Here is a 24,049-nt window from a genome sequence, read left to right on the forward strand (position 1 = left end):
TAATACATTTTTTATTGGCAGAAACTCATCTCTTGGTCTCTTGTAGATTCAGTTTCTCTGGGTAAGAATGCCAGGGTGGTTTTACAAATGTTATCTTTATGTCTCTCAGTTGAGATTTGATCTATTATTAATAAGTTTTAAGATAAGCAAATACAGACAAGCAAACATTTAAAACAAACAAAAAAGTTAATATGGACAAACAAACATTTGATCCTCTTTGAAGCAGTGTCTATTAATAAAGGTCATGCACTCTATCAAATGATACATAAAAAGGACATTGTGTAGTAATTTTCACAATTTAAATGAACGAAAACAACGGATCAGTCTCATGGGAAAAGTAAGTACACCCTTACATTCATCACACCTTCAAATCCATAAAATTAGAATCAAGTGTTCAAGATTGGGTCTCAGTGATTAGAACCTGCTTAGGGAGTGCAGGTGGAACCGGTCTTATTTATACCCTTCTCATATCAAGTGTCTGGTGTTCCCCTTGTTATTAAAGTGTGTGATGTCATCATGCCAAGATCTAAAGTGTTCTGTAAGGCCTTCAGAAAAAAAGGTTGTGGATACTTATGAGTCTGGCAAGGGATTTAAAAATATCTCCAAATTATTTGAAATACATCATTCCACTGTCAGGAAAATCATTTAGAAGTGGCGCAGATTTCAAATGACTGACAATTTGTCCAGGATTGGCCATCCCAGCAAATTCAGCGCAAGAGCAGACCGTCTGGTGCGAAACGATGTCACAAAGGGACCCAAAACTGTTGGTGTCAAAATATATACTTTTGCAATCAGCACGAGATTACACAAGTTTGACCTGCATGGGAGGTGTGCTCTCTAAAAAGTACATTAGAGCAAGACTACAGTTTGCTAATGAGCATATAGTCAAAGACCAGGCATTTTTGAATAATGTGCTCTGGACAGATGAATCAAAGATAGAGTTGTTTGGCCACAGTAACAGCAGATAACAGTCAAGATAAGGATAATAATATATCTTTTTTTAATTATTATTATCCTTCCAAATTATTAATTATTATTATACTCACAAAAAAGTTTTTGTTTTCCATAATACCTTTCCTAACCTGTGAACAAATCACTAATGCTTTCTCTTTTTAGATCTGCAACCAGGCACTGAATATGGCATTGGGATATCGGCCATTCTGGGTACTAACCAAAGCAACCCAGCCACAATGAATGCCAGGACAGGTAACCAGCTCTCAGTGTAGATCAGTAGACTGAAGGTATTTAACATTTATTCATCCGTATTTCCAATCACTAAAAGTAGAGGGAGAGTGATCATTTTTTCAAGATTTTAGGAGTGAGCCCCAAGTCCTTCTGTAGACATGATCATGACATGATATTTTAAGCCTGACTGCCTGCCATCCCATATATTTCCCCTGATACTAACTACTACTTTTATCTTCTTCATTTTTGTTATTCCTTTTTTTCCTTTTACACAGGTCTGGATATCCCCATGGATCTGATGGTCACAGCCTCCACAGAAGACAGCATAACTTTACTCTGGGGCTCTGTCCAGGGACCCATTGAGCATTACCGAGTGAGCTACACCTCAGCTAGTGGTGTGACCACTGAAATAACCGTACCCAGAGATATCAGCAGCACCACACTGAGTGGCCTGGAGCCTGGTACTGAGTACACCATCACAGTCATGGCTCAGAGGGGCAGACAACAAAGCGCTGCTGCCACAATTGATGCCTTTACAGGTACCCACTGTGGATATTTCACATACTGAATAGTTATTTATTTATTTATTTGTTATATTTTTAATCTGGAGCCCTGAGGATTCACACATAACAAAAGGCTATGGCTTCTTCTGCCGTATATTATTATGATGTGATGCTAAGTACAGTTTTTTAATTTGTCTTATTTTAATTAGTTAATTACTTTAATTTTAATATTGAGCGTATAACAAACTTTAAATGTATTCATTTTGTATTGAAGAATTACCATGGAGTCACCATTGCTTTTGTACTGAAATATGCGTTGAGATTAATGATTCATGTCTAAGAGTGCAGTTTTCTTGACCGTTCAGTTTTAATTATTCATTTGTAATATTCTTCTACCATCTGCTTCTTCGTTTTTTTCTTAACATATTTTTGAGCACCTACACATTGATAGTCAGTTTATCTGCCAAACTGTTTTCTTCTGCCCAGTCCTCAGTTCAGCTTCAGTTTATTTCTATGTTTGGTATGTCTGATGAGAATACTTTTCACCTCTTTGTTCTCATCTCATTTCATCACCGGTCTTCATTTTTTTTTCTTCAAAACTTCATCATTTACTTAATGTGTGTGGCAAAAGATCTTCCATCCTGCATACTGTCTCATTCAGCATGCCTCATGCTGCTTTCTTAACTTCCTGCATCCCTGAGAAGATTCACCGATTAGAGAAAAGTTAATTCCTCAAGAGAGCCAATAATATTGAACATCCATCATTTGGTTACAGGCTTCCGTCCTGTGAGTCAACTCTACTTCTCAGACATCACAGCTGACTCCTTGGCTGTAGCCTGGAGTGCTCCAGCCCCACCTGCCAATAGTTTCAAGTTGTACTACGCTACAGATGATTCCAGTGAGGAGTTTGAAGTTGTTCTGGATGGTTCCAAGACCAGGACTGTCCTTTCAGGCCTCCTGCCTTCCAGAAAATACATTGTTACTCTAGTTACCATGCATGGGGACACAGCTTCAGAGCCAGTTACAGGCACCATTGTCACAGGTACAGCTGCTTTAGCCTTCAAGCAACACCAAATCTAGTGATTTATTTCATAATAATAATGGGGTCCAGTTTGATTACTCTGTGTAACAAATTAGTAGCTTTATTTATTTATTTATTTATTTGTTTTCATAAATTGTCAATATTCAAAGCTGAACAGAGGCAACCATATTCATCTTAGAAAATCCATTTCTGACAGAAAACGCTGGAAGACATGCGAAACACAGCAGAAAACTCTGTAATATTAAATACTTTGAACCATAAGACAAATGAAGGGGTGTAAACAATGGACTAATTGTATAAATAACAATAACAATGACAAGGTTTGCTGCAGAATGTCAACTTGAAGTTTGTCAATGCAGTGAACTCATTTTGGGTCATTACTGTCACTCTCTTAAGATAGATGCATGGTACTATTTTACTGACTTTATACTAAAACTTCACTAGAACTTCACACTTCATTAGAAATACTTCATCCATCTACTAACAAAAAATAACATATTTAACTAAAAAATATAATTAGCTGAATTATTTGATCCATAACAAATAAGAGCGAAGTGCAATATGGCCTCCTATACAAAATATCAGCCAGTCAGTGATATTATCTAATACAAGGTTTTCCAATCCTGATTTTGGTTCGCTGCAGATGTTACTGTTGGCACTGTTCTAACACAACAAACTTAACTCATTGGTTCATTAACAAATGCTACATGAGATTAAAATGAGAGACTAAGAAGGATGCATCAAAATTATTTTTGCAATGTTTCAGTGAGAACCAGGACTTGCAGTGATAATATAGAGAAAACAGGCTTTGTGCCTTCTTTGAATATCTTTGGAGATATTTTGAATACAGAATGAAATGAAACGGGGTGGTAGCATTGCTTAGGGGTGTGTCTCTCAGCTCAGTGGACAAATATATGTGCTGGTCTTCATATTAGCCAGATCTTTACACAACAGAGTCTTCACAAGAGGGATGACAATTGCAGCAGAGTGTTTTGTGGCTGATTGTTTACAGCAGAGAGTGTCCGGCTTATTATCAGGACTGTGTGTGTGTGTGTGTGTGTGTGTGTGTGTGTGTTTTGTTTGGCCACACATTGTTCCTACCACATAACATGTATTGAGAAATTCTAGCAGTTAAGTTTAAAATCCATAAAGGTGTTGTATTTACAGCTTTCTAAATTGTTATGTTCCACCTTTTAGATCTTAAGATACTTTGCTCTTTTGAATGTATAATGATTTAAGTTATGCATACATGAATAATACATTTTATTTATGTTTTACATACATTTTATGTCAGAATGAGACTGCTTATTATTTGCAATTTCTAGTTTTAGAATTGAATACATTACTGTATCTGCAGCTTTCTGAAAGAGCACTGAACTTATGCTCCATATATTGTAAATGTTTGCCAAATCACTGCCTGCCAACCTTTGCTTTGGTGCCAGTAAGAGTTCATTGAAGAAGGAAATAAATCATCAATGATTCCCTGCAAATGCAATGTGTACAGTATATGCAATAATAATAATAATAATAGACTTTATTTTATAAAGCGCCTTTAAAAGCAGCTTCTCAAAGTGCTGTACACAAAATAAGCAGTACACAGAAAAAAAAGATCGAAGTTAATAATAATAATAATAATAATAATAATAAAAGTGTACATCAACAGTCAAATACAAGTTTAAAAAGGTATGTCTTGAGTTGAGCTTTAAAAATGCCAAAGGTCTGAGATTCCCTAAGTTTGATAGGAAGAGCGTTCCAAAGCGAAGGAGCAGAGGCAGAAAAAGCCCTGTCACCCATAGATTTTAAGTGTGTTTGTGGAATAGTTAACAGATTACACTGTGAGAAGCGCAGGCTGCGATTTAGGGTGTAAGGAATTAATAAAGCAGATAAGTAATGATGACCCAAGCTGTGTTATGCCTTGTATATCACCATCATAATTTTAAAATCGACACAGAACCTGACCGTATATTACTGATATGCACTCACAGATGGGTGACAAATTAAAGGAAAATTTGTCACTCTGTTCCAAAGTCATTTTTTTGCCATGGTGTTGGTCTACTTGTCCCCTTAGAGGGGAAGAGTCACTTCTTCTGACTGATCATCTTTATCCTATAATGAAACATTTCTACCCTGATGATACTGGTCTTCCAGAATGACAGCGCCACCGAAGGGCTCACTGGATGTTTTGATGTATGAAAATAATGTGAATGTAAATAATGTGAATGGGTGATTTTGGACAGCGCTCTGCACCGTAATCATCAAAACTCCAGTTGAGGGAATGTCTTATGGAAGGATGTTGTTTGTTGTTCAATTCCCCAGTACAATTCCAGAGAGTTGTAGAATCTATACCCAACATGTCACCTGTTTACAAAACGTGTTTGTCATTTTTTGTGCTTGCATGAACAGTACTCAAATAAAGAGTACTGTAATTAATTCCCTGATTGCTTAGAAACCTATTGAGCTATATTGTAAATGCCACTATTCGGCATGAAGTTTCTGATTTTATTTATTTATTTATTTATTTATTTGCAGTAGGTGCAGCAGCTTGTTAAACATCTTGAACAAGCAATGGTGCATTATACACCTTCAAAATGTATGTTTGGATTGAAACTTTTTTTTCACTGTAAATGTTCACTGTTTTACTGAATATTAATACCTATTAAATTTTCTTCATAATTCTGCCTAAGCCATAAAAAATATGACATTAGAAAAATTATCCGCAGGGTATTATGATGAGGTGTGACCCTTAACATGTTTATAACATATTATAGAATGTAGTTCATATTTCCAATGAGTTTGTAGAACTCGATATTTCAATAAAAAGATTTATATATATTTCATATTATTATGTAAGCATAAGTTCAGTCATAAATCCTTTTAAATACTAGTTTTAGTACTTGTAAAACTTTTAATATACTAGCTTAAAAGTTCCCACAGTTATCTTTACTTAACACTGATCAGCTATCTCTGTTTTAGGTATGGACCCTCCCAGAGAGATTATGGTATCATACATCTCTGAGGATTCAGTAACCGTATCATGGGCTCAGCCGCTTGCTCACTTTGATTACTACAAAATGTCCTACCAGTCTACTAGAGGTATGATCATGTACACTCCCACTGCATTTTAGTATAGAAACCCATTTCAAGGTGTAAAGACATTATGGAATGTTTTTCATTTGTATTTTTATTTTTTATTACAGGTCAAGTGGACAGTGTGGTGATTGACAAGGATGCAACAAACTATACTCTGACCAGACTGCATCCAGCAACAGAATATGAGATCAAGTTAAACACTGTGCGTGGAAGCCAGGAGAGCAAGGTCATCATCACCAGTGTCTTTACAGGTATATTCACTTAGTGGTCATAAATATTGTATTGTGGAAATAGTATTGCTTAGAAGATTATTGATACTGTACAACACTAGACACCATGATTGCCAAATCTCATCGGATCTGGCCTAATGGACAGAGAAATTTGGCACCTCCAGCCAGTTAACCTGTCCATGTATGTTTTGTCAACTGAATCAGATGAATTATTCATGAATATGCCGTAAATCACAGCACCATGGCTGACAATGATACTCTAAGAGCCCAGCCCTTGCATTGAAGTCCCTTACATCCCTTCCCCCACGACTATGCAAGCCCATGCAAGATTCCAAACTATTGATGGGCGACTGAAACTTCTAGTGATCACTTCAGCAAAAAGAGTGGGAGAACTACATACTCTGACGAATGCCTTGCTTGTGTTGGAGGCCAGAGGACTCTGTCACCTTATGGCTGGATCTAGGATATCTGAGCAAAGTTTTTTCACCCAATTTTGTAAGGCAATCAATTGACCTTTCAGCATTTCATGAAGGAGGGCCTGCAGACCGCTAATTGTTGCAGTGCTATTTAGACTGGCCAGTGACTTTCCAATTCTCAGACCAATTGTTCATCAGCCACAAAACAAAGGCATGGAAAGCACACTTATCACTTATAAGCACCTGGGTCTGGACTTTATCAGCTATAGATGTACTGGACGCCCAGCCCCTACCATGACATGCCACTCTACGAGAAATGTCCCCTCTTTATGGGAATGCCTACATGGGCATTGCCAAGTGCTTTCTTCTGATTCTATTAGGTTAATTTTGCCCCTCCCAGTGGGGTGAGTGGCACTTTCCAGTGAATCCTAGGATGTGTCGGATTCCTCTTGACATTATCCAGAGTGAAATTGATTGCTACTCACTGGAAGTGGTAGCTCAGTGGTTAAGACCTTGGACTTCTGATCAGAAGGTCATGAGTTCAAATCCCAGCACTACTCAGTTGTATAAATGAGAGAAGTATAAGTCAATGTGTATAAGGCCATCTGCCAAATGCTGTAAATGTAGTTGCATATAACTCCCACCAACCCATCAGTGATGTGGTAAAAATTTCTCTTTGCCAGTGACACCCTTGGCTGGCTCATTGGGGACCTAGAATTAATCAGGATTTATGTACATCTGTTTTGTGATATTCCCTATTGTTGAAAGTAAAACTTTGAATTTAATTGACATTCCAGCAACATATAGCATCAGAATTTATTGCAAATACAACACTGTTTGACATTGTTACAACACAAAGCCAGGCTTGAAAATCTTATTATTTATATGCATAAAGGTGTGTGGAACAGGCACATTAGACTTTATAATTTCTCCCACAAACTCTGCTCATTTAGAAAATTGTGATCTTCCCTAGGATGTTAATCAAAACAAATTAGTTTCAACCTGGAGAGATGTGCTATATTTAACCATCTCAGAAAATCCTGTGCACATGAAAAAACAATGAGCAAAACTCTCATTCATAAACAACAATAAACTACTTCTTTTCCACCTGCAGCCATGGACATGCCATTGGAACTGATGGCCCTGAACGTCACTCCACAGGGAGCATTGTTACGCTGGACTCCTCCACTCTCTAATGTGGATAACTATGTACTCACGCTCACCCGCAGCCAAGGTAGGTAGAAATAAAACTTTCTGTGTGAAGTATCTAGGGTTGGAACACATCAGGGCAGCCCTCAAGAGGTCTGACTGTGCGCATTGTGAAGGCCTAACAATTAGGCTGCTACGCTCATGGCTCGCTCTCTTCTCAGCTGAAGGGAGTTGGGTTTCAGAGCCTCGTGGATCTGGGAGGGCTGCTGCAGAAGCAGCCAGCTGGCTCAAGTCCTGGGGATATCGTATGGATCTGGAAGAGGAGCCGGAGATGAGCGCTGCTCTATCTCTTGCTCTGTCTTCCGGATCTGGCTCTCCACTGGATTTTGGAGCCCGAGTCGCGACTCCTTCTGCTATGGAAAGCCAAAAAAATATATAATAATAATAATAATAATAATAATTCGTCTCTGACTCAGAGGAGCCACAAGGGTGTGCTAAAAACTGAGAGCAGCTGTCAAGCATATAAACAGCTGCTTGAAGTGATTACTAAGGCTAGATAAGCTTTTTTCTCCCCAGTGAAAATAAATCTCCCTCACACTGCAGAAAACTCCCCTTTTTTTCCAAAAGTGCATGACAAAATATCACGCTTCCGGGGGAAAACCCTTCATAAGCCATAGTTATAACCCCACTATATCAGATTATTTCAATGGCACGGCACAGCTATTTAGCTATGCCGATAGCTACCTCTCTCCATTGATGGCAGGTACTTTAGGGAGGCCAGCTTTGCCATCCAAGCCATGGAAAGCCACCGCAGCATTGGTGGGCAAGGCCTATGCAGTAGTGGGTCTTGCTTGTGGGTGACTGCAGACAATAGCAGTGTTGCAGGCCTACCAAGCAGACCTGCTGTGTGAACTCGACATACAGCGGCATTCAGCCAGTTCCTTCCCTGTTGTGTCGAGTTCACCCGGGCATCCACGAGTGGAGCCCAGGCCAGCACTAGTGCGAGGGAGGCACAGAAGGCGAGTGTGCTGGCCCACCTCCCCCCGCAGAGAGCCAGGGGACCACAGTCGCGGCCTGCTACTAGGCCTGATCTGAGAATGGTCATAAAGGCCAAGCAGACAAAGGAGGAGTGGTCCTGAGGGGGTGTGGAGGGACATATCTGGGGACATGAGGTTGTTAGGGCAGTCAGCCCCCAGTACTACTGTAGCGCCTCCCTCAGCCAAGGCTGTCCCAAGTTTTCAGTGTTCTCTGGTCAGTGAGCTGTCACAGGGCAATGAAAATCTGATGCTTTCCCGCCAATAGAATGTGGAAAAGTTAATGTCACTAAAAGACCATATGGCAGTGTGGAAACTACTGCCAAATGTGTCTCCATGGGTTTGGTCTACCATATAAAAGGGTTACTGGGTCCAGTTCAGAGCTCAACCCCCCTTGTTCAGTGGTGTGCTCACCACAGTAGTCAGCACAGAGCAGAGTCCAAGGTTAGTGCAGTGATATGATGCACATGAGGCTGAGGTCGCATCTGTATGCTTTTCCCCCACCACTTTGCTCCCACAAGTTCTAGCGAGAGTCCGTCTACGTCTGCTGAACGTTAGAGCACCATCCACGAGAAAATTGTATACGCTCAAGTGGCATCTTTTTGTCTTGTGGTGTGAGGAAGGTCAGCTAGACCCAGTGAACTGCACAATAGCTACAGTCCTGGCATTCTTACAAGGACATTTCTCAGTGGGGTTGGCTACTTCTACAATTAGGGTTTATGTGGCCACCATTTCAGCCAGCCACACCCTTATTGATGGAGCTTCTGTGGGGCAACATCCTATAACTTTGAGCTTTATACGTGGTGTCAGGTAGCTGAGACCCATATGCAGGCCGCGCATACCTTCCTGGGACCTTTCTGTGGTGCTGGAAGGTCTATCAGGGGCCCCATTTGAGCCCTTAGAGTCAGCCTCTGAAAAGCTTCTGACTCTAAAGGTAGCTCTTCTGCTGGCCCTGACATCTCTCAAGCGAGTAGGAGATCTACAAGCTCTCTCTGTTGCCCCTTCCTGCCTTGACTTTACCCCTGGATTAGGCCAGGCCAAGGCCTTCCTGAATCCTAGGCCGGATTATATTCCTAAAGTGCCTACATCTGCTGCCCAGCCTGTGGTGTTGCAGGCTTTCTGCCATCCTCCGTTCCTCACACCAGAACAAGAGAGAATGCACATGCTGTGTCCAGTAAAGGCTCTCTGTAATTACGTCCACCGCTCCGGCCAGTGGCATAAGTCAGAGCAGCTGTTGGTCTGCTTTGGCGGTGACAGTAGAGGTGATGCTGTGTCAAAGCAGGGCATCTCTAATTGGATAGTGGAAGCAATCTCTATCATTTATGAGACGCACGGTCTCGCTACGCCTCTAGGCATAAGGGCTCATTCCACTAGGGCATCACCTCCTCGAAGGCTTTGTCCAAAGTGGTATCCTTACAGGATGTGTGTGCTGCTTCAGGGTGGTCTATGCCACACACATTCATTCGATATTACAGCCCGGATATTCATTCCGCCCGGGCTCGAGTGTCTTGCAGTGACCCTCGGGCTTGGGTTTTTTGGAACAGCTCATACCCTCGGTATGACGGAGTGAGTATTATTGTTCCTATAGTGTTATGCTAACGTAACATGGAGTTCCCTTCGAAAGGGAACGTCTGGGTTACGCAAGTAACCCTGTTCCCTGAGAAATGAACGAGATGTTGCATAGCTTTGTCATACTGGGGCAGGCCTGAGAATTGCATCTTTGCTTCAGATAATAGAGGCTGACGGTACGGTTCACGAGTGCCACATATATATTACCCGACGTGCTTAATTGCCACATCACCTGATCACGCCAGGCCTATAAATAGTCATGATGTTACACAAGCTTCAGATGCTGATTGCACGTGAGGGCGCTTCCCATAGCGTTATGCTAATGGAACGTGGAGTTCCCTTTTCAGGGAAAAGGGAACTCCTTTTTTGCATGTTTTCCCCATATTTTTGTGGGTTTCTTAGGGGTTTCCTCCCACCTCCCAAAAATATGTCAGTAGGTGGATTGGTGACTCCACATTTCACCTAGGTGTGAATGAGTTTGTGAATGTGAGTGTACGTGGTGCTCAATGATGGCATCCCATCCAGGGTGTTTTCTCATCCAGCCTTGCACCCAGTTTTTCTGGGATAAGCTCAGGATTCATGGTGACTCTGACTAGAATAAAGCAATTTCTGATGATGAATAAATAGTTAACAAAATATTTATGCTTAATTTACAGTATTTAACAGTATACTATAATATTCAGAGTTTAAAATATTTGCATTAAAAGTGGAAATGGTAAAACATGATTTACACCAAACTACAGATGGCCATTATCTTTGACAAATGAGGTGTTGAAGTGTACCTTTTCCTTCTAACTAGTGACAGCAGACACATTTCTAGTGGAAGGGAACAAGCAGGAACATCAGCTGAGTCAACTTCTCCCCAGCACTCCCTACTCCATTGCTCTCTATGCCACCAAGGGCCCTTTGACCAGCGGCACCGTGATCACCAGCTTCATCACTCGTGAGTCCCGTGTCAGTTACTCAATCACATGTATCCAAGTCATGATACTTGAATGTGTTCTGTTTAAAGATGTGCTTGGTGTTATTTGTGATGTGAATGAAAATATTTGAAATCGCCTACTTCAATATCAATGTCTGCAACCTCATGTACTGTATGTAGCATGTATTCACATTGTGTGTACTATTTGGAAAAGGTCCCAAGAACTATAAACGATGCAATACTACATGCAATACTATCGCCCATAATGCTTTGTGAGTAGTAAATTGGCAGTGTCAGTATTTAAACTCTGAACATTTTGATCAATGATGGAGGGAGTGAGTGGAGTGCACTGGAGGAGCACACATTCATTAAATTCCTTTTCCTCTGACCAGACTGGTTTGTACCGGCAGGAAGGCTACAGTAACTCAAATAAGCATTCTTTAAAACCATGGTGAGCAGAATTGCATCTAAGAATGCACAACATGTCAAACAGGAGAAGAACATTGGGTTCCACTCTTGTCAGCAAAGAACTGGAAGCGGGAATAGGCTAACCAAAAAAGTACAGATGAAGATTGGAAAAATGACACCTGAGAAAACAAATTCCACCCTGTTCCTTTAGGGCTAGGACAATCACACCCCACACCCCACTACACAGCCCTTGACTTGTGCTGCAAGAAGCCACTTGTGTGACATATTTGAAACATACAGTACATTGTGAGGGGACCTTGGCAAACAAGAAAGGCTTAATTGTCAGCAGGAATGTTTTCCCCCATGGGCAAGATGAGGAGAAAATGAGTCAAGGCATTAAAAAAAAAAAAAGAAAAAAAGGAAAAATCCAACATGGCTGCTTAGAAATGAGCAAATGCAGTCAGCCACATTCAAACTCAATCTCAATCAAGCAGCCCTCCCATAAGCTGTTCATTAGGCCTCATGGATTAGAGGAAATTAATTTGCATCTAAAAGTGTCACAGGCTTAGTGAATTTTGACGTACAATCGCCTGACAGGGTTTGCTGGGTTCATTTGACTTCAGACAGATTTTTGATATTTTCATTAATGGCAGCTTAAGTTAGAAAAAAATATACACTCAAAGCACAGTGGATTTAATTGCTGTCCTGCTCTGATAAGTTGTAACAATACCTCATCGCTGAAAAAGTGCAGAATAAACATCCCAGTGATGTTATGTAATATATGTACTGTCCTAGAGGGGATTTTGAAATATGTCATTTTGGCATTTATGGCATATGAGAGTTAATCATATAATTGAAATGAAAACATAAAACTGAATTCATGCTTCCCTCTGGAGGAATGTTGCCTGTCTTCAGCATTTCAATTACTGTACTGCTTTAATAGTTATGAAGATTAAAGGCTGTGGGTATGAATATTAATGTACTCAGCAGATATATACTTTTTTTGAGATGCTTCATAGACAGAACAAAATGGTTGTGGATTATACTGTGATATGAATATGTACATAATATGTCTTTGATTATAAGTTTATGAGCCCCCAAAGAGAAGCAGACCAAGGTGCTGTGTTGTGCTTAAAAGGCTGTATGTTGTGTAGGTGGGCACTTGCTGCTGTCTAGAAGGTAGTATTTAGTAATGAAGTACATGCGTACCATTCATGGGACAGCTTGCACCTGAGCTTACACAAGGCACTATATGATTCAACAACATGTTTATGTTTCAACTAGGGGAGTAAACACACAGGATTATGTTCACATGAACATGAAGAGGAGGATATAAGGCCATCCACTGCCCTATCTCAGACTTTCAGATCACACCTCAGTGCTGTTAATTCCTGCATATCAACTGCTGTTGAAAGAGACAAAATAGACATTAACACCATCAATAACCCACAACACATGTGCAAGGGATTTAAACAATCACTAGAGGTGGAGGAATCACCCTGTCCGCACCGATGATGCCTCCCTCCCAGACACGTTAAATGACTTCTACACCCACTTTTAAGCCTCCAAAACAGAGGAAGCAGAATGAATAACAGCTCCCCCTGGCATCCAAGTGTTGTCTTTGACCAGGGCAGACATGAGGGAAAACCCTGCTGAGCAGGGGTGGATTTAGTGATTTGGGGGCCCTAGGTAAAATATATGAATGGGGCCCTCATTTCAGTGTTTTAACATCGATATTTACATTTTCAGCATTCGTTATTTAGCATTAATAGCAATAATCAGGGGTTGCCTGGGACCAAAAAGTGGCCCTGGACTTCACACAGAGCAGCCCACCACACCCGGCCCACAACACGCCCCACCATAACATAACGGCCCATTGATGGTGAGAACAATTTTTAACACCAGTTACTAGCATAAAAATATAACACAATACAGAAACATAAATGCTATTTAAAAATATTTATATGAAGTAGAACTGAAGAGATATCAAGTCATATTTGTAAAATAGGCAAATAGAAACAGAAGAACAGTGTGACAGAATATAAAACAAGACAAGACAGCATGTTAGCTAGTCAGGGGGCATCATCTGGGTGTAGTGTAGGAGAGCTGCACCACTCAGCTGTACATCTCCTCAATCAGGACTGAAACTTTATATTTTAGCACTAGCATGAATCCACATCTCATCATTTTAACCCCCAAAAATAGACCACTACTCCCATGCCTACTACTGCAAGTACTACTAGTACTATAATAATAATAGTAATAATAATAATAATAATAATAATAATAATAATAATAATAAAATACATTTTATTTTTATCAATAGTATGACATTAATCTTGATATTAGGGCTATATTAATAAATAAGTCTATTTCACTATGACAACTAACCAAGAGCAAATAATAAGTCACTGTATGGTACAGTAGGACAGCAGCTTATTAAAATATTCTTCCATTTTATAAATTGCGGTAATATTTAAACATATTTATTTGAAGTAGCACTGAGCATGAATCCAAATCTGAATGGCACACTATCATCATGTGACATTAAGCTCACCTACTGCTTCATTTGGGAGCAGGTCAGCAGAGCTTTAGGAAGGAATAAGAAAAGAGAACGAGGGAGAGAACCCTGCTGCCTGTCCCTGCCTCGCTGTTCTTTGGCTGTAATGCTAGAGCCATAAACACCTGCAGAACTGCTTTCATGCCAAAGGCAAAATCTGTTCATTTAAAATACTTCACAGGCTTTGATAAAACCTTCTTGCTTTCATCCCGCTTTCTCCTTTTTTGAGCATCCCTGGGGTAGCTCCCCTTCATTTTTGCTTTGTCTGCACACCACGCGTGATGTCACCGACGTTTGCTCAAGTTGGCTACTTTCTTCCTGAATTATCTCCACAGATGCACAGTATCTTAATGGGGGTGGGGGGGGGGGGGGGGTGTTTATCAGGCATTCTAATGGCATTTTAGCATAAAACTTTCTTAAACATAAATTTAAGCAGTGTTTTGGGGGCCCTTGGTAGCTCGGGGCCCAAGGCAATTGCCTAATGGTAAAGTCTGCTCCTGCTGCTGAGGTTAAATCCATGTAAAGCTGCTGGCCCTGACAATGTCCCTGCTCATGTGCTGAAGAAGTGCACCTACCAGGTGACTGATGTCTTTACAGACATCTTCAACAACCACATCATAAAGTTCACTGATGACACTATTCATAAGCAACACTGCACCTCATCAGCAGTAATGATGAGTCAGCATACAGGGGGTGGTGGAGCAGCTCGTACACTAGTGCAGAGACAACATCTCTCAATTAATTAAACAAAAGACATGATTATTTACTTCATTTCTTGCTGTGCACATCAAGCACACACAATCTGTGTGGCCAAGAATGCCCTTAATCTTATAATTACAAGATTCAAGGAATCTGGTCAAATCTCGGTGCGTAATGGGCAAGGCCAAAAACAACAACTGAATGCGCGTGATCTCCGATCCCTCAGAAGTGACTGTCTTAAAAACCATCATGAGTCTGTAATGGATATCCTGACATGGGCTCGGGAATACTTTGGTAAATCTTTGTCAGTCAACTCCATTCGCCGCTGCATCCACAGATGCAAGTTAGGCTTTACTATGCAAAGCAGAATCTTTCCAGAAGTGCTGCCAACTTCTCTGGGCTCGGTCTCATCTGAGATGAACAGTAGCACAGTGGAATCGTGTTTGTGGTCCGACGAGTAAACATTTCAAATAGTTTCTAGACAAAACAGCTGTCGTGTTCTCAGGTCCAAAGAGGAAATGGACCATCCAAGCTGTTATCAGCGTCAAGTCCAAAAGCTGGCGTCTGTCATGGTATGGGGGTGTGTCAGTGCCCATGGCATGGGTAACTTACACATCTGTGAGGGCAGCATTAATGCAGAAAGATATGTACACCTTTTGGAGCAACATATGCTGCCATCCAGAGCAGGACAACGCCAAACCACATTCTGCCCAGATTACAAGTGCATGGTTGCATAAGCAAAGAGTGCTACCATGGCCTGCCTGCAGTCCTGACCTGTCACTGATTGAGAATGTGTGGCACATTATGAAATGCCAAATAAGGCAATGAAGGCCCTGTACAGTTGTGCAGCTGAAGAAATGCATAATAGATGAATGGGGGAAAATTTAGCTTGCTAAACTTAACCAACTGGCATCTTCAGTCAGCACCCAAATGCTTAATAAGTGTTATTAAAAGAAAAGGTGATGTTACACAGTGGTACACAGTCACCTGTCCCAACATTTTTGGAGTGGGTTGCAGTCAGATTTGAAATAATAATGAATAATAATGAGTCTTTATTGGGCACATATACATTACTGCACAGTGAAATTCTTTTTTCTTTTTTTTTTTCGCATAGCCCAGCATGTTAGAAGGTTGGGGTCAGAGCGCGGGGTCAGCCATGATACAGCGTCCCTGAAGCAGAGAGGGTCAAGCTCCTTACTCAAGGGCCCAACAGTGGCAGATTGGCAGTGCTGGGGCCTGAACCCCCAACCTTCTGATCAGTAGCCCAGAGCCTAGTGGTGGTCAAGCCACCACTGCCCCCAAATGAGTCTATATTTTCAAAAAGAAATTAAATTCACTAAGTAAAACATCAACTAATGTGTTTTCGATATAGTACAGGGTGAATTGAATTTTCAAATGACTCTTTTTGTTTGTTTTTTCAATATTACCCTGTAATGTTACTCTGAGTAGAATCTCACCCAAATAGTCTAATCCCAGATGCAGGAGCAGCAACATCAGGTTCTCATTTACCTGTAGCAGCAACAACAATGTTCACTCGAATCATCAACAATCCAGTCACAGATTTTATCCCTTTCCTACATTTGTGAGCCCATCATTAAGCATCCTCACCAGGATGACACCTCAAGATTATGCCAAGGTGTAGCTGGACATTTTCAAGGGGACCTTCTCACAGAGAATGCTATACTCCTCCAATTCTGACTGAGACTGGACCTGGCACAAACCAAGAAGGTCCTCAAATGGGTGCCACTGGAGCAATTCATCAACTGTCTTTCACCCCGGATGTCAGCATGGATCCCATGCTACCAAACTGATGCTCTGGCAAAAGCAGCCCAGATGGCTGAGCACCAAATATCCACATTCATGCCAGCCTCCGCATACAGTGGATGAGGCCCCGCCTCCTCTCTTCCATCCCATCGTGGCTGGAGCAGTCACAGAGTAATAATTTAAGAAAGCACTGGATGAGGTTACACTGATTGACTAGCAGAAATGTGCAGACTGGAGCAGCACTGACCTTTCTCCACTTTGCAGTTAATAAGGATCATTTATAGTGAGTGAACAGAATGAGAGAAGCTGTGACCCAGAGAAATGCTTTTTCACATGACTCACGATAACCCTATGGCTGGGCAAACTGGGGTAGATGGAACACTATACTGGTTAATGGCAGTGATGCACATTGGTGGTATTGATGCACAACTCTGTTGTGACCTCCATGCAAGAGCACATTCTGGTTGTACATCACTATACAGTCCCTCTCAGTTAGTTTAGAGTCAGATCAGAAGTGCATGACAGATCCAAAAGGCAGATTCAGACTCATTTTTGAGTGCTATGCTATGCTATCAGTACCTTCCTTGTTGCAATGCACGCTCTCAGATTCAGAATAAACCATTCCAGCTGAGTCGCTAGCTTTTCCACAGAAGTGCATTTTAAGAATTGTTATTGGTCCTTAAATAGTGTAATATGATACACAGATTAATTATTTTGCACATATATTGCACCAGTTTATTTACTTTTGTCATTAACAATGTAGCCTAAGAAGTATTGAACCTGGAAATTGAATTTGTAACCTGTGTATGGCTGTTAATTGAAGTGCAGTTTGACAAGTTCTTGGCTACATAAAACAGCCTAGAAATAATAATGTCCTAGAGCAGAGGTTCTCAACCTTTTGTAACTAAAGTCATTATAAAATGACTTTTATAAAACTATATAACGGACAGGTAGTGAACATGAATTATCAAAAATGTTTGTGAACACTATAACTACTTTGAACAAGAGAACTAGGCTGTAATAACATGGACTATTTTACATGTAAAACATGTTGCATTCCATTCGTCTTGTGTTCTAAAAACATTCACATACGAATTATATACATCGGGACGAAGGGCGCGTCTCGTTATCCATGACGTTGTTAAATCTCTGGCTCTCAGCCCCTCACTGAACAGAGCAGATGCAGAGAGAGGTGTGAGTATAGCGGGGAAGCAAGACCTCGCGCTTGCAGGACAGTACTGCTGATATTTGGAAAGTTGTAAAGGTTTGTCCAAAAAGTCACTAAAGGGGTCTGAAAAGTTGGCAACACTGGTCTGCACTGATAGCTAGGTAAAAGGCAGGCTAAGCTCCGCCTCTAACCAGCAAAAAGGGTTTTTCATTCATACACACTCTATTTGAAAAGCAATAAAATACACAGAGTACCCAAATGATGCCCTGTCTGTGTTTTTTTTCTTGAAAACAATTTGCACCCCCCTTCAGATCCCCCCCCCCCCCAAGGGGGGGAACCACCAGTGTTGAGAATCACTGTCCTAGAGCAGTTTTGGCTTTAATTATGGAAAAGATGATTACTCAATCACTTTTATGAATTACTGATTGACTATTAAAAATGAGTAGTTGTGCAACCCCTACCACACCTACATATTCCCTGCAGCAGAGGATGTCACTGTACTGTACAAAATATCACTGTAAGTGAATAGTACCAATTATATCAGGACTGGTTAAACAAGTCAAAACTGGACAAGAGAAGATAAATTGTCTTTTGTGTGACCTTAAAGCCATGGACGCTCCCCAGAATCTGACTGCTAGTGAGGTCAACCACCGTAGTGCACTCATCTCATGGCAACCGCCCATTGCAGACATCGACAACTACATGCTGACCTATAAGCCAGCCAATGGAAGCCGCAAGGTGAGTACCAAATTATTTTCACATTTTATAATGTACTCCATAAAACAGGTGTGTGTGTGTGTGTGTGTGTGTGCGTGTGTACACCTGTTTTAAAAATTCTTCTTCCCATTTCCACAGTTCACCAGTTTAATTTAAGAAATTATTATATTTTTACTGAATTGTTTGCTGTGAAGATTTAATAAAGTAAAACATCATGCCTATGCTATGTGCAAAATGTCTAATAAAAACACTAATATATTTTGATACAAATTAGATTACATTCATAATCTATTTAGGCCATCATAATGCATATAATCATAATGTAGTTTGCTCGCCATTACTCTTTGTATTTTTCTATATATCTCTGTCATACAATCACAATGGTTCACGTTTTCTGGAAATGCAATCAATACTTGACCCAGTATGTTTCCAGTCCTGCTGATTGTCCAGAGGGTGTCAGTAATTGACAGTGAATGAAGGCTTGACTAAAGAAACTCTCACCCACATAACTAGGTCCTCACTAAGAAAGCATAAGCTCCACTAATGGATTCTACAATTAAAGGAATGAGATCTGAGTCCATTGCTTACAATTCAATTTTATTTGTATAGTGTTTTTAACAATGGACATTGTCACAAAGCAGCTTCACAGAAATATACATTTAGGATATAAATTTTAAATGTATGAAGTAATCCCTAATGAGCAAGCCAAAGGTGATGGTGGCAAGGAAAAACCCCATGACATGAGTAAGAAACCTTGAGAGGAACCTATCCTTGTCTGGGTGACAATGGATAGTCCAATTATAAATAAATCCCTTCTATAACTATGTACTACATGGTTAAATAGTGCAATTGTGTAACATTATAGTAGTCATTATAGTTTTCACATGATGTCTGTTTTGTTGAACTTCTCCACTGTTCACTGATGGAGACTTGAGTGCAAAACTGTATGCGGCAAATGCAGTCCTAAAGCTATCATAAAAATTGTAGTCCTAAGCCATCATAGCAAAACTGTTTATATGAATTGTTGTCCAAAGCCATTTTCATGGTTTTTAAGTGGTACCATCTACAGTAATCTCAACTATCTTTAGGCTGTCCATGTGGGGCCAGAATCAGCAGCAGTGAGTGATTGATTTCCTATTGATGAGAATTCCAACCAGAAGTAGGGCATCAGAATGGATCAGGCAGGTCCAGAGAGCATAATGAGTCAGGATCACTGGTATCTCATGAGTAGCTTGTGAAGTTTGATAGAGAGAGAGACAGAGAGAGAGAGAGCTCATGATAAAACTGTTGGATGTTTCCTCATCAGCAGATATATTGCCTATATATCTGTCACTATATATATATATATATATATATATATATATATATATATATATATATATATATATATATATATATGTATATATATATGTGTATATATATATATATATATATATATATATATATATATATATATATATATAACTCACAAAAGTGAGTACACCCCTCACATTTTTGTAAATATTTGATTATATCTTTTCATGTGACAACACTGAAGAAATGACACTTTGCTACAATGTAAAGTAGTGAGTGTACAGCTTGTGTAACAGTGTAAATTTGCTGTCCTCTCAAAATAACTCAACACACAGCCATTAATGTCTAAACCGCTGGCAACAAAAGTGAGTACACCCTTAAGTGAAAATGTCCAAATTGGGCCCAAAGTGTCAATATTTTGTGTGGCCACCGTTATTTTCCAGCACTGCCTTAACCCTCTTGGGCATGGAGTTCACCAGAGCTTCACAGGTTGCCACTGGAGTCCTCTTCCAGTCCTCCATGACGACATCACGGAGCTGGTGGATGTTAGAGACCTTGTGCTCCTCCACCTTCCGTTGAGGATGCCCCACAGATGCTCAATAGGGTTTAGGTCTGGAGACATGCTTGGCCAGTCCATCACCTTCACCCTCAGCTTCTTTAGCAAGGCAGTGGTCGTCTTGGAGGTGTGTTTGGGGTCATTATCATGCTGGAATACTGCATACTGATCATGCTCTGCTTCAGTATGTCACAGTACATGTTGGCATTCATGGTTCCCTCAATGAACTGTAGCTCCCCAGTGCCGGCAGCACTCATGCAGCCCCAGACCATGACACTCCCACCACCATGCTTGACTGTAGGCAAGACACACTTGTCTTTGTACTCCTCACCTGGTTGCCGCCACACACGCTTGACACCATCTGAACCAAATAAGTTTATCTTGGTCTCATCAGACCACAGGATATGGTTCCAGTAATCCATGTCCTTAGTCTGCTTGTCTTCAGCAAACTGTTTGCAGGCTTTCTTGTGCATCATCTTTAGAAGAGGCTTCCTTCTGGGACGACAGCCATGCAGACCAATTTGCTGCAGTGTGCGGCGTATGGTCTGAGCACTGACAGGCTGACCCCCCACCCCTTCAACCTCTGCAGCAATGCTGGCAGCACTCATACGTCTATTTCCCAAACACAACCTCTGGATATGACGCTGAGCACATGCACTCAACTCCTTTGGTCGACCATGGCGAGGCCTGTTCTGAGTGGAACCTGTCCTGTTACACCGCTGTATGGTCTTGGCCACCGTGCTGCAGCTCAGTGTCAGGGTCTTGGGATTCTTCTTATAGCCTAGGCCATCTTTATGTAGAGCAACAATTCTTTTTTCAGATCAGTGTTCTTTGTCATGAGGTGCCATGTTGAACTTCCAGTGACCAGTATGAGGGAGTGTGAGAGCGATGACACCAAATTTAACACACCTGCTCCCCATTCACACCTGAGACCTTGTAACACTAACAAGTCACATGACACCGGGGAGGGAAAATGGCTAATTGGGCCCAATTTGGACATTTTCTCTTAGGGGTGTACTCACTTTTGTTGCCAGCAGTTTAGACATTAATGGCTGTGTGTTGAATTATTTTGAGGGGACAGCAAATTTACACTGTCATACAAGCTGTACACTCACTACTTTACATTGTAGCAAAGTGTCATTTCTTCAGTGTTGTCACATTAAAAGATATAATCAAATATTTACAAAAATGTGAGGGGTGTACTCACTTTTGTGAGATCCTGTGTATATATATATATATATATATATATATATATATATATATATAGTCACGTATGAAGGTTGAGGACAGCTGTAAGTGTAGATAAGAGCTTTATTATAGACGAGCTAGGCAGACAAATCCAAAACGTGAGACATTGGCGTGGTCAAACAGGCAAATGGTCAGGCGATCGGCAAACGGGCATAAACGAGGCAAAACAGAATCAATAAACGAGGACGAGAACAGGATCAAAGTACAGAAACAAGGAACAAAGGCTTGGCACGGCAGTAACACTCAATACTTCACTCTGAAGATAGACACATGAGGTGTTTAACAAACGTAAAACAATACAGGGGTGGAGACAGGACATAAACCACAACACAACACACGTGTCAAAAGTGCACAAATGCTGTGTCTAAAACCACTCCCTATCTCCTATATAGTGCACTATATAGGGTGTCAGCCATTTTGTAGTGGTGTCCGAATTCTGAGTGAACAGCTTCATCTTCATTCCTTAAATTCGTTCACTCATTTATACCCACAATGCACTCTGATTTCGAGTGGACATCCAATGTACACTCGCCAGTGCACTATTTCCCATACTCTAACACGAGACAGCGATAGAGCGCAAAAGAAAAATAAATATGGCAGATGGTAACATCAGAGGCAGCAACTGTAACTTGTACTTTTAATTCATTAAAATACATCCGTATCGAGATATTTTGAAGCTAAATGATGCACATTATTGACTGATTGGCACAGTATTTATTTTCAGCCACGTAGTTTGCAATTTAACTTAACTTTAAATTACCAACTGTACACATCAAGTGAATTGTTCTCATTTATTAGTTAATACATTCACAATACAGTATTCACATGCATATTAGAAAATAATGTGTTGACGACTTTTTAATTAAGGACGGATGGGGTAAATATATAGCTGCATTTGTTTCTTACAGGAGTTGGAAGGATCTAGTCATCCATTATTTAGTTAACAGCTGGGTGTGTTTTGTCTAATGTCTTCTTATCGATAGATGGCATCTTTGAGCTAACAAAGCACGCGTTAAAGTTGTTATTCTTTCTGAAATCCACCTTTTTCTTCTTCTCAGGAAAAATACGTTTTGTCAAAACCAAACCAAGTCAGATGGAGTACATTTCATTTCTACGGCAGGTTTACCTCAGGAGTCAGCTTGAGGACACGCACACGTGTGTGTGTGTGTGTATATATATATATATATATATATATATATATATATATATATATATATATATATATATGCTGCTTAAGAAGAAATTTCAATTAAGTCAGAGTGAATACACAGTGGTTGATGAGGTTCTGTGATGGAAATATCTCTGTTGCTATACACAATCATTTAATGTTTGCAAAACATTAAAATTATATAACATCTAGGTCTATTAAATGTCTTGTTCTATTCATTACTTAGACCAACTGGTGCAGTCTATTGTTTTAAATTTTGTAAGCAATTAAATTGTTGCCCCTCACGATCTCTTCGGAATTTAACAGCTATTACAATAAAATAAAAGCCTTTTTCATGTGTGTGCACACTGATGAAAATGCAAATGTTTGCAAGTAAGAAGAGGCAATGTGACAGGCAATTTTGTTCCATAACAAAATATTATTCCTTGTACAAAACCCCTGGTGAAGGAATAAAACTGAGAAGAAAGGCCATGATTTTACATTATTGTTATTTATACCATTGTGTGGGTAATCATTTTACATTGGCCATGTTTTTGTTTGAACAAATGCAGGAGCTAATTCTTGATGCTGAGGATACATGGATCCGTCTGGAGGGGCTGGCAGAGACAACAGAGTACACAGTGAGATTGCAGGCAGCCCGAGGACTTGAGACCAGCGCCATTGTCTCTACAACTTTCACAACTGGTACCTCACCCTCACTCAAACAAAATGATGCATGAAATGAATGAATCAATAACTTAAAATAGTCAGTAACCTTCCTAATATCTTAAACAGCTACATGGGCGCCTGCACAATGGTAACTCAGTGATTAAGATTTTACATTTTTGACTGGAAGCTCAAGTTTCATAAATGTCATATTGAAAAAGTACTGCACTGTGTGTGTCTGTGCTTGGGTTTGGCCCTGTTTTCTTATTTTCTTTTTGTGAACTTATTTTTTGGCATGATTAAAGTTTCCACTTCATTTTTTTAATGTCTCTTTTTGATTAAAGACTAACTTCCTCCTGTAATAAGTCCATTTTAGTTGGCAATTCTTCTTAGGCTTTCTGAGATGCAGTCCCCAGTTCTTTTCTTCGTGGACGTGGATATTACTCTAACATGTTTGTTTTTAATTGTCTGCTTAGGAAACCGGTTGTTTGCTGTGCCGCAGAACTGTGCTCAGCATCTGCTAAATGGTGAGCTCCTCAGTGGAGTTTACACTGTTTACATCAACCGCGACCTCAGTCAGGGTGTACAGGTCTATTGTGACATGACTACTGATGGTGGTGGCTGGATTGTAAGTGTCTAGAAATTTTTAGAAACATCTATTAGATGCCATGTGTTTACTTTTC

At 40.3% G+C, this 24,049-nt stretch overlaps 1 protein-coding gene across 1 annotated transcript in view; it reads left to right on the plus strand.

Moving 5' to 3' along the window:
* tnr (tenascin R (restrictin, janusin)) overlaps window positions 1–24,049 on the plus strand; it is a 69,451-nt gene that overhangs the window by 40,293 nt on the left and 5,109 nt on the right. The window contains exons 8-17 of the mRNA XM_053627984.1: window positions 1,117–1,206; window positions 1,461–1,724; window positions 2,464–2,730; window positions 5,704–5,823; window positions 5,928–6,071; window positions 7,581–7,700; window positions 11,018–11,161; window positions 18,347–18,477; window positions 23,273–23,405; window positions 23,843–23,994. Coding sequence (XP_053483959.1) covers window positions 1,117–1,206; window positions 1,461–1,724; window positions 2,464–2,730; window positions 5,704–5,823; window positions 5,928–6,071; window positions 7,581–7,700; window positions 11,018–11,161; window positions 18,347–18,477; window positions 23,273–23,405; window positions 23,843–23,994 — 1,565 coding nt within the window. The remainder of the gene's footprint in view (window positions 1–1,116; window positions 1,207–1,460; window positions 1,725–2,463; window positions 2,731–5,703; window positions 5,824–5,927; window positions 6,072–7,580; window positions 7,701–11,017; window positions 11,162–18,346; window positions 18,478–23,272; window positions 23,406–23,842; window positions 23,995–24,049) is intronic.

This window comes from Ictalurus furcatus, chromosome 7, assembly GCF_023375685.1.
Source record: "Ictalurus furcatus strain D&B chromosome 7, Billie_1.0, whole genome shotgun sequence".
Lineage (NCBI taxonomy): Eukaryota > Metazoa > Chordata > Actinopteri > Siluriformes > Ictaluridae > Ictalurus > Ictalurus furcatus.